The sequence below is a fragment of the Engystomops pustulosus genome, chromosome 1, assembly GCF_040894005.1.
Source record: "Engystomops pustulosus chromosome 1, aEngPut4.maternal, whole genome shotgun sequence".
NCBI classification, from domain to species: Eukaryota; Metazoa; Chordata; class Amphibia; order Anura; family Leptodactylidae; genus Engystomops; species Engystomops pustulosus.
The window spans coordinates 291641937-291655498 of NC_092411.1; the positions used below are offsets into that span (position 1 = coordinate 291641937).

The following is a 13562-nucleotide window of genomic DNA, read 5'->3' on the forward strand; positions in this document are numbered from 1 at the left end:
TTAACATGTTCCTCCTCCTGTTTGAAGCCATTTTAGGGAAAACTGAATAGCCAGGAAATGAGCATTTGTTAAAAGTCTCTCTGTGTACATTTTGCTGGTTATCTTTAAAAGATTTGCCAAACTAATTTCTTTTTTTTTCTTTTTTTAATACATCTGATTAATTGAATTTCAATATATATGCTTATTGTGTTACACAGCTCCATAAGTATGTAAGAAAAGTCAGATACACAGATCTCACAGGAGACATTGTCGCCTTCAACGAGAGAGGGGAAGTGCCTTTCGAATGGTTCTTATGGAATTGGGCTTGGTTCAAAAGAAATGATTTAAGTAACAAACTTCATGTTTTACTCAAGAAAGTGACCAAGGCCAAAGAAATAATGGAAATTGACAATGTGCTGGAAGTGACATGGAAGAATGAAAGAGTAAGAGACAAATATAAAACACAAATGATAGATATAAATTCAAAATCGATCTTCATCTACGTAAATGAACTCTTCTAGATTTTTCTAGCTCAAACCTTGAATATAGAACCAGAGCCAAGCTCCATGTATTAACACAGCACCAGAGACAAGCTCCACATATAAATACAGCACCAGAGCCAAGCTCCATGTATAAATACAACACCAGAGCCAAACTCAATGTATAAATACAGCACCAGAGCCAAGCTCCATGTATAAATACAGCACCAGAGCCAAGCTCCATGTATAAATCGGGAACAAACAATAAGTTTAGGGCACAAATACAACAGTAACCCCTTTACTTTTAATGGATTGGACAAGGACGATATAAGTTAACCATACAATTTCAGTTATTTTAAAATTAAAGCAGTTTGCTTGTAAAGGGAAATTCTCAAATTTCAATCCCGTAGTGATGTTTACACAATAAAGATAATTTTTAATCCTTACTAAATTTTACTCAGTTTTATTGCTGTTTTAGCTCCTATCACTCAATGATGGTCAGTGTAAAATTCCAGGGTGTGGACGGGGACTCCATAAGCAGACAATTAAAGATATAGTTCTGTGAGCTGACAATGTGCTTAGATTATCAGGATACAAGGTTTATTTACACTTTTATTTAGCTTTTGAACATTCTACTAATATCAGACACAGAATGAGAGATGAGACAGATTAGAGATGATGAGATTCATGAAATGCATATTACATACAATGACACTCTCCAGATCTTGCTACATTTTAGCTGCACAGACACTATGAGATCTGTTGTGCCTCCCTCTCGCCATATAAAGAACGTATCTGCCTATAACTTGTAGTCCTCCTCTGGCTGCTGCTGCTGCAGGCAGGAAGTCTAGAGTATCAGTGTAAGCTCCGTCCTGGAATACAGGGGGGAGGGGCTAGAGGCAGAGAGGAGCTCATCTCATTCAGCATCAGAGAAAAAAGCAAGATGGCTTCCCCAACCCCAAGTCAGAAGTTACATGGTTATGTCTAGGGACAACTGGACAACTGAAATTGTGTACAGCAGGACTGATAGAGACAGGTTGGAATTATATGTGTAAAATGCTGTAATTTAATTAATTATTAACAGTGAATTAGGGATTGTGCTATTCTTGTCCTAATGCTTAAAGAACATGTCCTACCTGTCATGTTTAAGCACCATATGAGGACACCGTTTCCATGTGGGATTACGGCTATACTACTTGGCTCATCCTTGGGTCTGGAACCAGTATGGCCATGTAGTCAGGCTGCTGAGAGTACTTAATGCTCTTTCACCCTTATCTAAGGTTACTGTCCATTCTTTCACCTCTACCTGATATACCCAGGCTCACTCTCAAGACCAGACTCCTGTTCCAGGTTTTTTTTTATCATAAAAAGTCACTCCAGTCCTGGTGAATGAAAAGAACAAGTAATTGTTAGGGTTGGGTAACACAGAAGACAGGGGATAGTTTGCCCTGAGCTTGCCCCAACCTCTGTCCCTTCCTATAGCCCCCCCACGCTAAACCGTGGGGCGACTACTTGAAGACTCGAAATACACTGGATAAGTGTGGGAAGGGAAACACAAACAGACTGACAAACATAAAACACAAAAGAATAGTAAACTAGCCGGATTCACAACGAGAGGGTACGTCAATAACAAAGTCAGAAGGCAAAACGTCAATTTCAAAAACGAGCCGAGGTCACAACGATTCAGATACAGAGCGAGTCACAAATAATGCAGCGAGCAAGTGCTGAAGGGATTTCAAACACTGGCACAGGTGACTAGTGAAGCTGAAATTTATGCAGCCAGAACTCCACCTCCAGAACCTGATAGGAGCTGGACAGCTTCTAGGAATTAACCCCTCATGGTGCAGAACAACCAGGCATCATGCAGAGGTACCACAAATCCCAGCAGTTCCGAACACAACTCCTAGACAGCGCGTGGTCTTAGCAGCCGCTGCCCGGGACGAGAGGTGGAGTTTGCACGGATACGTGCCGGGGGTCGGAGAACGCTGCTGGCACCAGCAGAAGAACCAGAAGTCCCAGCATTCTCCCTAGCGACCCTGACAGTAATATTTTTTTTTAATACATCTTGCAAATAAAATTGTCAGCTGTGCAGAAAAACACTGCAAGCTAATATATTTGTTCCTGTCTCCAGGAATATAATTTTTAGCCTGTGATCGCATCCAACAGCCTATGCTGTGCTTCGCGCCATGTGATGTTATAGTACATCAAATATTGGGTGTGGGTGCATGGAGAGGGCTCACAGGCTGAGCCCTCTCCTTAGCCGGTAAGTCTTTGCTGTATATTGGTAGCATTGATCGCGGGTGTTAACCCATCCATCGCCGCCATCAACGCTGCCAGCAGCTTCAAGATAATGGCGGCACATGGGCATCTTGGCCATCTTGGTAAAAATCGTCACTCCCCATGACATCATTGGGGGTGCCGCAATTGGTCGCCATGACAGCCTTGGGTATACCAAAGACCTGAGGCTGTCACATTTTAACCCATTCATTAGAATGTAGGATTAGCACATTGTAAAGAATGAGGAGGAAAATCCCCATATACTGTAGTATGGCAGTGGTAGGATCGATGAGACAACCTAGAGTTAAATTACCTTAGGGGGGTATGAAAAATATTAAAAATAAAATAAACCCTAAAAATTCAAATCCCCCCCCCTATCCCTAGTACTGATATAAATATAAATAAACAGTAAAAATCATAAACACAGTATTGCCGCATCCGAAAAAGCCTGATACATCAAAATATAATAACGGTTTTATACTGTGTTTAACACTGCGTATCACTTACCCCTGAGGAAGTCACACATGTGACGAAACTTGTGGGATCTGCCTCCCCCTACCCTGAGCCTATCCATTTGCCACTCATCTACTCCAAACTCATGTATACTCAGTCTTCAGATCTGCATGGTATGGGGACTGTGTATATCAGACATTGCTTTGTACTTTTCTTTGTCCCCTTACATGTGCTTATTGTCTGTGCACCTTTTTCGTTATTTTTATGTCTTTGGTGTCATTGCACTGTGCATATTTAATGAATAAATACATTTTGATACTGGTGATTTTCTTTCATCGTTTTTTCTTATGTAGTCTTGGATTGTGGTTTGATGACATTTTCATTTCAGCAGTGCCTGCCTCCTACTTTGTGTTTCACAGCGTTTAACTCCATATCGGAAAATGGGGCCCAAAGTCCAAAATGGAATTTTTTTGCTATTTTGAAAAATATAAAAAAATTCAATAAAACGTTGTGATTAAAGGTTGTGATTAGAGATGAGCGAACATGCTCGTCCGAGCTTGATGCTCGGTCGAGCATTAGGGTACTCGAAACTGCTCGTTACTCGGACGAATACTTCGCCCGCTCGAGAAAATGGCAGCTCCCGCCGTTTTGCTTTTTGGCGGCCAGAAACAGAGCCAATCACAAGCCAGGAGACTCTGCACTCCACCCAGCATGACGTGGTACCCTTACACGTCGATAGCAGTGGTTGGCTGGCCAGATCAGGTGACCCTGGGATAGACTAGCCGCTGGCCGCGCTGCTCGGATCATTCTGTCTCTGGATGCCGCTAGGGAGAGAGCTGCTGCTGCTCAGGGAAAGCGTTAGGGTGTTCTATTAGCTTACTGTTAGGCAGGAGTGATTCTCAAAGAACCCAACAGCCCTTCTTAGGGCTACAATAACGTTCTACTTTTTTTATTTTAATTTGCATCTTTTACCATTTTGTGAGGAATTAGCAGGGGGACTTGCTACCGTTGTGTTTAGCTCTTAGTGGCACACATATCCATAGCAAAGACCGAAGTGGGAAAATTCAGTAGGGGTTGGATTTCTATTAGGCAATAACTCAGTGTCATCTCATCTGGCATAGTAGTGTGCTTCCTTTGATACTTGGCTAGAAAATAGCCATAGGAGAATACAAACAGCTTCTTGAAGCCTACAGTAGCGTTCTATATATTTGATTTCTGGTTGATCTGCTGGTGGCTGTAGTTTCTGCAGTGCATGTACTTGCCAATTCTGAGCAATTTGTAGTGAGACTTGCGACCGCTGTGTTCTGCGCTTAGTGGCGCACATATCCATAGCAAAGACCGAAGTGGGAAAATTCAGTAGGGGTTGGATTTCTATTAGGCAATAACTCAGTGTCATCTCATCTGGCATAGTAGTGTGCTTCCTTTGATACTTGGCTAGAAAATAGCCATAGGAGAATACAAACAGCTTCTTGAAGCCTACAGTAGCGTTCTATATATTTGATTTCTGGTTGATCTGCTGGTGGCTGTAGTTTCTGCAGTGCATGTACTTGCCAATTCTGAGCAATTTGTAGTGAGACTTGCGACCGCTGTGTTCTGCGCTTAGTGGCGCACATATCCATAGCAAAGGCCGAAGTGGCAAAATTCAGTAGGGGTTGGATTTCTATTAGGCAATAACTCAGTGTCATCTCATCTGGCATAGTAGTGTGCTTCCTTTGATACTTGGCTAGAAAATAGCCATAGGAGAATACAAACAGCTTCTTGAAGCCTACAGTAGCGTTCTATATATTTGATTTCTGGTTGATCTGCTGGTGGCTGTAGTTTCTGCAGTGCATGTACTTGCCAATTCTGAGCAATTTGTAGTGAGACTTGCGACCGCTGTGTTCTGCGCTTAGTGGCGCACATATCCATAGCAAAGGCTGAAGTGGCAAAATTCAGTAGGGGTTGGATTTCTATTAGGCAATAACTCAGTGTCATCTCATCTGGCATAGTAGTGTGCTTCCTTTGATACTTGGCTAGAAAATAGCCAGAGGAGAATACAAACAGCTTCTTGAAGCCTACAGTAGCGTTCTATATATTTGATTTCTGGTTGATCTGCTGGTGGCTGTAGTTTCTGCAGTGCATGTACTTGCCAATTCTGAGCAATTTGTAGTGAGACTTGCGACCGCTGTGTTCTGCGCTTAGTGGCGCACATATCCATAGCAAAGACCGAAGTGGCAAAATTCAGTAGGGGTTGGATTTCTATTAGGCAATAACTCTGTGTCATCTCATCTGGCATAGTAGTGTGCTTCCTTTGATACTTGGCTAGAAAATAGCCAGAGGAGAATACAAACAGCTTCTTGAAGCCTACAGTAGCGTTCTATATATTTGATTTCTGGTTGATCTGCTGGTGGCTGTAGTTTCTGCAGTGCATGTACTTGCCAATTCTGAGCAATTTGTAGTGAGACTTGCGACCGCTGTGTTCTGCGCTTAGTGGCGCACATATCCATAGCAAAGGCCGAAGTGGCAAAATTCAGTAGGGGTTGGATTTCTATTAGGCAATAACTCTGTGTCATCTCATCTGGCATAGTAGTGTGCTTCCTTTGATACTTGGCTAGAAAATAGCCATAGCAATAGGATAGGATTGTTTGGTTTTAAAAACTCAAAAAAAAACAAAAAACACAAAAAAAAAAAAAAAACACAAAAAAACACCAAAAAAAACAAAAAGAAGTAAAAAAAAAAAAAAAGTTATAACTCTCATTTTAAAAATGTTTAACCCGAGGGCTAGGGGTAGAGGACGAGGGCGGGGACGTGGGCGTCCAACTACTGCAGGGGTCAGAGGCCGTGGTCCTGGGCGGGGTGAGACACCACCTGCTGATGAGGGAGCAGGGGAACGCCGCAGAGCTACACTCCCTAGGTTCATGTCTGAAGTTACTGGGACTCGTGGTAGAGCACTGTTGAGGCCAGAACAGTGCGAACAGGTGATGTCGTGGATTGCTGACAATGCTTCGAGCAATTTGTCCACCACCAGTCAGTCTTCCACGCAGTCCACCCATGTCACCGAAATCCCCACTCCTCCAGCTCCTGCACCTCAGCCTCCTCCCCCCCAGTCTGCCCCCTCCCAGGAAAATTTGGCATTTGAACCGGCATACTCTGAGGAACTGTTTTCTGGACCCTTCCCACAGTCACAAACCACTTGTCCGGTTGCTGCTGAGCAATTTTCCGATGCCCAGGTTTTCCACCAGTCACAGTCTGTGGGTGATGATGACCTTCTTGACGTAGTGGAAGTGTGTAAAGAGGTGTCCGACGATGAGGAGACACGGTTGTCAGACAGTGGGGAAGTTGTTGTCAGGGCAGGAAGTCCGAGGGGGGAGCAGACTGAGGGATCGGAGGATGATGAGGTGACAGACCCAAGCTGGGTTGAGAGGCCGGGTGAACACAGTGCTTCTGAGACGGAGGAGAGTCCTCGACCTGAACAGGTTGGAAGAGGCAGTGGTGGGGCCAGACGGAGAGGCAGGGCCAGAGCTGGTGCATCAGCGCCACTGTCAACTAGTGAAGCTCCCGTGGTGAGGGCTCTTGCGGCGAGGGCTAGATCTTCAGAAGTGTGGAGGTTCTTTAAGGAAACACCGGATGACCGACGGACTGTGGTGTGCAACATTTGCCAAACCAGGCTCAGCAGGGGTTCCACCACTACTAGCTTAACTACCACCAGTATGCGCAGGCATATGAATGCTAAGCACCCCACTCAGTGGCAACAAGCCCGTTCACCTCCGGCCGTGCACACCACTGCTCCTTCCCCTGTGTCAGCTGCTAGTCAGCCCCCTGCCCAGGACCCTGGCACAAAAACCCCATCGTCGCCTCCACGATCCTCCACAGCATCCACCAGCGTTCAGCTCTCCATACCCCAGACGCTGGAGCGGAAACGCAAATATAGTGCAACCCACCCGCACGCCCAAGCCCTTAATGTGCACATCTCCAGATTGCTTAGCCTGGAGATGCTGCCCTATAGGCTAGTAGAGACCGAGGCCTTTCGCAACCTCATGGCGGCGGCCGCCCCTCGGTATTCGGTCCCCAGCCGCCACTACTTTTCCCGATGTGCCGTCCCAGCCCTGCACCAGCACGTGTCAGACAACATCATCCGTGCCCTGACCAACGCCGTTTCTGACAAGGTCCACCTGACCACGGACACGTGGACGAGTGCTGCCGGGCAGGGCCACTATATATCGCTGACGGCACATTGGGTTAACTTGGTGGAGGCTGGGACCGAGTCTGACCCTGGGGCTGCTCATATACTGCCGACGCCGAGGATTGCGGGGCCTACCTCGGTCCAGGTGTTTCAGGCCTACTATGCCTCCTCCTCCTCCCACCCCTCCTCCACCTCCTCCTCCGAACTACCATCCGTGGGCACGGCGCCATCAGTCGGTAGCTCTAGGCACAGCAGCAGTGCCGTCGCTAAGCGACAGCAGGCGGTGCTCAAACTGCTGAGCCTAGGCGACAAAAGGCACACCGCCCAAGAGCTATTACAGGGCATCACGGCGCAGACTGATCTGTGGCTGGCACCGCTGAACCTCAAGCCGGGAATGGTTGTGTGTGACAACGGCCGTAACCTGGTGGCGGCTCTGCAACTCGGCAGACTGACACATGTGCCATGCCTGGCCCATGTGTTAAATCTGATAGTGCAGCGTTTCCTCAAGACATACCCCAATCTGTCTGATTTGCTCACGAAGGTGCGCCGCATCTGTGCGCATTTCAGGAAGTCCAGCCCAGATGCTGCCACTCTCAGGGCAGCGCAGCGCCGCCTCCAACTGCCCGCTCACCGACTGTTGTGCGACGTGCCCACGAGGTGGAATTCAACACTGACCATGTTATCCAGAGTTTACCAGCAGCGCAGAGCGATTGTAGACTGCCAGATGTCAACTTCCACCAGAACTGGTAGTCAGGTCAGTCAGCTTCCTCAAGTCTACAATGAGGAGTGGACGTGGATGTCTGATATCTGTCAGGTGCTGAGTAACTTTGAGGAGTCAACACAGATGGTCAGTGGCGATGCCGCCATCATCAGCCTCACCATCCCGCTGCTTGGCCTGTTGAAAAACTCTCTGGTCAGCATGAAGTCGGAAGCTTTGCGCTCGTCACAAGAGACGGGGGAAGAATATTCCCTTGTTGATAGCCAAAGCACCTTGAGGTCTGTTTCTCAGCGCATATCGGAGGAGGTGGAGGTGGAGGAGGATGAGGAGGAAGAGGAGGAGAATGTTGGCGAGACACAAGAGGGGACCATTGTTGAGTCCTTCACTGTTCAGCGTGTATGGGCAGAAGAAGAGGAGTTGGAGGAGTTGGAGGAGGAGGAAATGGACAGTCAGGCCAGTGAGGGGAGTGAATTCTTACGCGTTGGTACTCTGGCGCATATGGCAGATTTCATGCTAGGCTGCCTATCCCGTGACCCTCGCGTTCAAAGAATTTATTCCAGCACCGATTACTGGGTGTTCACTCTCCTGGACCCACGGTACAAGCAAAATCTTCCCACTCTCATCCCTGGAGAGGAAAGGAGTGTGAGAATGCATGAATACCAGCAGGCCCTGGTGCACAAGCTGAAACAGTATTTCCCTTCTGACAGCGCTAGCGGCAGAGTGCGTAGTTCTGCGGGACAAGTAGCGAGGGAGAGTAGGCGAGCAGGCAGCTTGTCCAGCACTGGCAAGGGTACGCTTTACAAGGCTTTTGCCAGCTTTATGTCACCCCAGCAAGACACTGTCACCTGTCCCCAGTCTCGGCAGAGTAGGGCTGATCTTTACAGAAAGATGGTGAGGGAGTACATAGCTGACCATACCATCGTCCTAAATGATCACACAGCTCCCTACAACTACTGGGTTTCAAAGCTGGACATGTGGCACGAACTGGCGCTGTACGCCTTGGAGGTTCTTGCCTGCCCTGCCGCTAGCGTCTTGTCCGAGCGGGTTTTCAGTGCAGCTGGTGGCATCATCACCGATAAGCGTACACGCCTGTCGACTGACAGCGCTGACAGGCTGACGCTTATTAAAATGAATAAAGGCTGGATTTCTCAGAATTTCCAATCTCCACCAGGTGAAGGAAGCTCAACCTGAATAATTGATCCACTCCTCCTCCTCCTCCTCATTTTCCTCCTTCTCCTCCTCTTTGTACAGTAAAGCAGAGGAAAATGGCTATTTTTTGACAGGACCCACTGGCTCTTGCTATAGTACTTCATGCATTTAATTTTTCTGGAGGGCCACCTACCCGGTCCTCTGTTTGAAACAATTTTTGTGAGTGCCACATACAGGCACTCAATCTATTCCATTTTTCTGGAGGGCCACCTACCCGGTCCTCTGTTTTAAAAAATTTTTGGGACTGCCACATACAGGCACTCAATCTATTCCATTTTACTGGAGGGCCACCTACCTGCTCCTCTGGTTTGAAACATTTTTGGGACTGCCACACACAGGCACTCAATCTATTCCATTTTACTGCAGGGCCACCTACCTGCTCCTCTGGTTTGAACAATTTTTGGGACTGCCACATACAGGCACTCAATCTATTCCATTTTACTGCAGGGCCACCTACCTGCTCCTCTGGTTTGAACAATTTTTGGGACTGCCACATACAGGCACTCAATCTATTCCATTTTACTGGAGGGCCACCTACCTGCTCCTCTGGTTTGAAACATTTTTGGGACTGCCACATACAGGCACTCAATCTATCCCATTTTACTGGAGGGCCACCTACCTGCTCCTCTGGTTTGAAAAATGTTTGGGACTGCCACATACAGGCACTATCCAAATTAAATTGTCTCCATAGCAGCCTCCACACGTTGTCTCCATTGCTACCTCCAAAAGTCGTCCATATAGCTGCCTCCATACATCGTCCCTTTATCAAACGAGGTGTGTCAGGCAGAAATTTGGGTTGTTTTCATGGATTCCACATCAAAGTTGTTAACTTTGTCGCCACCCTGCTGTGTTATCCACAAAATATACTGGCAAACTTTTACCATTTAGGGATATTATTTCAGCGCTTCTTGCGCATCTGTTTACATTCCCCTCACCCGGCATATCCTAAACTTATAAGAACGCTACTACACTTGATCTTATACAAAAGGTTCTTAGAAGTGCTGTTTGGGGAGTAGCCTAGAGACAGGGGCTTGGATTGGCGAAAGCTCGCCTGGCAGCGGAACGCCAGCTCCATGCGCATCATGCGCTTCTTGCGCATCTGTTTACATTCCCCTCACCCGCCATATCCCAAACTTATAAGAACGCTACTACACTTAACTTGGTGCAGGCTGGGACCGAGTCTGACCCTGGGGCTGGTCATATACTGCCGACGCAGAGAATTGCGGGGCCTACCTCGGTCCAGGTCTCAAAGGCCTACTATACCTCCTCCCACCCCTCCTCCACCTCCTCCTCCTCCGAATTACCATCCGTGGGCATGGCGCCATCAGTCGGTAGCTCTAGGCACAGCAGCAGTGCCGTCGCTAAGCGACAGCAGGCGGTGCTGAAACTGCTGAGCCTAGGCGATAAAAGGCACACCGCCCAAGAGCTATTACAGGGCATTCCACATCAAAGTTGTTAACTTTGTCGCCACCCTGCTGTGTAATCCCCAAAATATACTTGCAAACTTTTACCATTTAGGGATATTATTTCAGCGCTTCTTGCGCATCTGTTTACATTCCCCTCACCCGCCATATCCTAAACTTATAAGAACGCTACTACACTTGATCTTATACAAAAGGTTCTTAGAAGTGCTGTTTGGGGAGTAGCCTATAGACAGGGGCTTGGATTGGCGAAAGCTCGCCTGGCAGCGGAGCGCCAGCTCCATGCCAAGATCCAACTAACATAGTTTTAACTGCAGCACCTTTAATCTACTACTAGTTCACTGCCTCCATACATGGTCCCCTTATCAAACGAGCTGTGTCAGGCAGAATTTTGGGTTGTTTTCATGGCTTCCATGTTAACTTTGTCGCCACCCTGCTGTGTAATCCACAAAATATACTGGCAAACTTTTATCATGTACCGATATTATTTGAGCGCTTCTTGCTCACCTCCTTTGGTTCCTCTCTGCCACCCATTGGTTTGAAGCCTGAGTCCATTTAGGGTATGTCGCCATGACACTCTCTAGCCTGCTGCCGCTGCCTCTGCATGCCGTCCCCTATAGTGTCAGGGTCAATTATTGGATGTTTTAGATGCTATCTAGTTTCATTCTGTCACTCTGTCATGGCCATGCTGTTGCCCATAATTTTGGCATAATGGTGCGATTATGCAGCCTCAGAGGCATCCATGCATGCTGCCCCTGCTGTTTCCTGTCCATTTCCGTGGTGTTTCCATCCTTTTCTGAGGTTCCCAGGTGTTTGGCCAAGCTTCCCTGTGCAGAGCCTTGGTCCCCTTGAAAAATGCTCGAGTCTCCCATTGACTTCAATGGGGTTCGTTATTCGAGACGAGCACTCGAGCATCGGGAAAAGTTCGTCTCGAATAACGAGTACCCGAGCATTTTAGTGTTCGCTCATCTCTAGTTGTGATTAAAAGGTTGTACAGTCCTATCAATGGTTGCATTGAAAATTCCAACAAAATTCGCAAAAAATTACACCACCAACATCTCCATACACCAAAGTATGAAAAAGATTATTAGCGTCAAAAGATGGCAAAATGAAAACAGGAGGTTTTAATTTTAGTAAATGTATAAAAGCATTATAAAACCTTTACAATTTTGAGATCCCTGTGATTGCACTGATCCAAAGAATAAAGTAAACATGTAATTTGGGGTGTAGAGTGAGATCCGTGCAATCCAATCCCACAAGAAAATGGTGAAAATGTGTTTTTTCATCAAATTACTGTGTCAGGGTTCTGGGTCTCTGGACCCTCTAGACCACCACAGGAGGTGGTACTAGCTGACACCCGTGACCGGAGTCAAAGGGGCACCTGGTCTTCACTGGAGCCCGACGCAAACCGTGGGGATGGTCTTGCTGCGGCTGGGTGCCACAAGGTCATTCCATGGGTGCGACTAGCCCATGTTGGCAGCCAAGGTAGTATAGCAGGATACAGTCCGAGCCTGGGTTGACAGCAGGAGAACAGTGCTGGAGGGAACACTGGCTCTCATGACAGGAACACAGGAGCTGGCACACGTAACAGAAATTCAGGAAGGATGACGGAAACACAGGACACAAAGGAAATACAGGAGGGCTTTCACTTAACAGGAATGATGCTGAAGATCCTGCGAGGCAGGAAGGGAGGTGCATGATAAAGCAGAGCCGGATTAACCAGTGCCAATCGTCAAGACACTGGCCTTTTAAATCTTGAAGAGCCAGCGCGCAACCTAGAAAGAAGGGACACGCGCGTGGCCTAGTTGGATCTGGAGCAGGAGCGTGGAGTGGTATGCGTAGGCCTGGGTATGAAGCAGCAGGAGCGTGACCAGCGGCAGCGGGGACCACGCCACCGAGACGGGCACGCGTGATCTGCAAAATGGATTGTGGCGCCACCTGTGACACACCTCATTTTGATTTTTTTCAATCCTCCCAATGCAATTTTTTTGCAGAAAACAAGCCATCACAGAGCTCTTTACGTGGCAAAAGATTTTTATAGATTTTTGAAAGAAGGGAGTAAAAAATGAAACACAAAAACAAAAAAGGGCCTCAACGGGAAGGGGTCAAAAATGCCCTTGTCCATATTCTGAAGTGAGGTGAGTGTGGAGGAAAGAACACTGACACTGGCTCCAGCTGTCCCTCCCCCGGGACTTACCACAAGTTGCTTGCAGGGAGCCAGGGTATGTGAAATAATCTACTGAAATTGTTCTGAATTATGACAAAGGCATTTTTAAAATCAACATTGCAGAGGCTAATTCTTAAAATGACATTTCTGGTGACAGATTGACTTTAAGGACCAAAGCCACTGTAGTAAAGCTGAGGGGGCAGCAGAGTTTCAAAGACAGTAATAGGACTATCCCTAGCCCCCCCCCCTCCCTACTGATAATAATCCCCTGTATATATTATCCGGACTATGACTTAAAGAACATTCACAGAAGTAAATGTGTAGAAATCATAAAATCACAGAGCTCCTTGGGCGACCCAAATAGTCAAGTAGCCCTAAATTTACCCAAATAGTAACAGCACCCCATAGTGGCTGAATTGTAATAGTGCCCCCATATTTGCCATCGTAGTAGCAGAAAAAAAAAACTGTTTATAATTCAGACTATGTCCGTCGGCTACCAGGGCCACTACTGAAGTCCTTGTATCTTCACTAATGAACCTTCACTCGGTCATTTTATTCTTTATTACAAGGTGAGGCGAGGCCGCTGCTTTCGATTGGTAATAGTAATGGATCACGTCGTGGTGAATGTATTTGCAGATCTCTTCTGTGGTGCATTGTTTTATTTTTGAACCACTACTACATTTTTCATCCCGCCCTG

General features: G+C 46.9%; 1 protein-coding gene across 1 annotated transcript in view; it reads left to right on the top strand.

The window, feature by feature from the left end:
- LOC140129129 (vomeronasal type-2 receptor 26-like) overlaps positions 1–13562 on the top strand; it is a 94780-nt gene that overhangs the window by 35506 nt on the left and 45712 nt on the right. The window contains exon 8 of the mRNA XM_072150712.1: positions 198–422. Coding sequence (XP_072006813.1) covers positions 198–422 — 225 coding nt within the window. The remainder of the gene's footprint in view (positions 1–197; positions 423–13562) is intronic.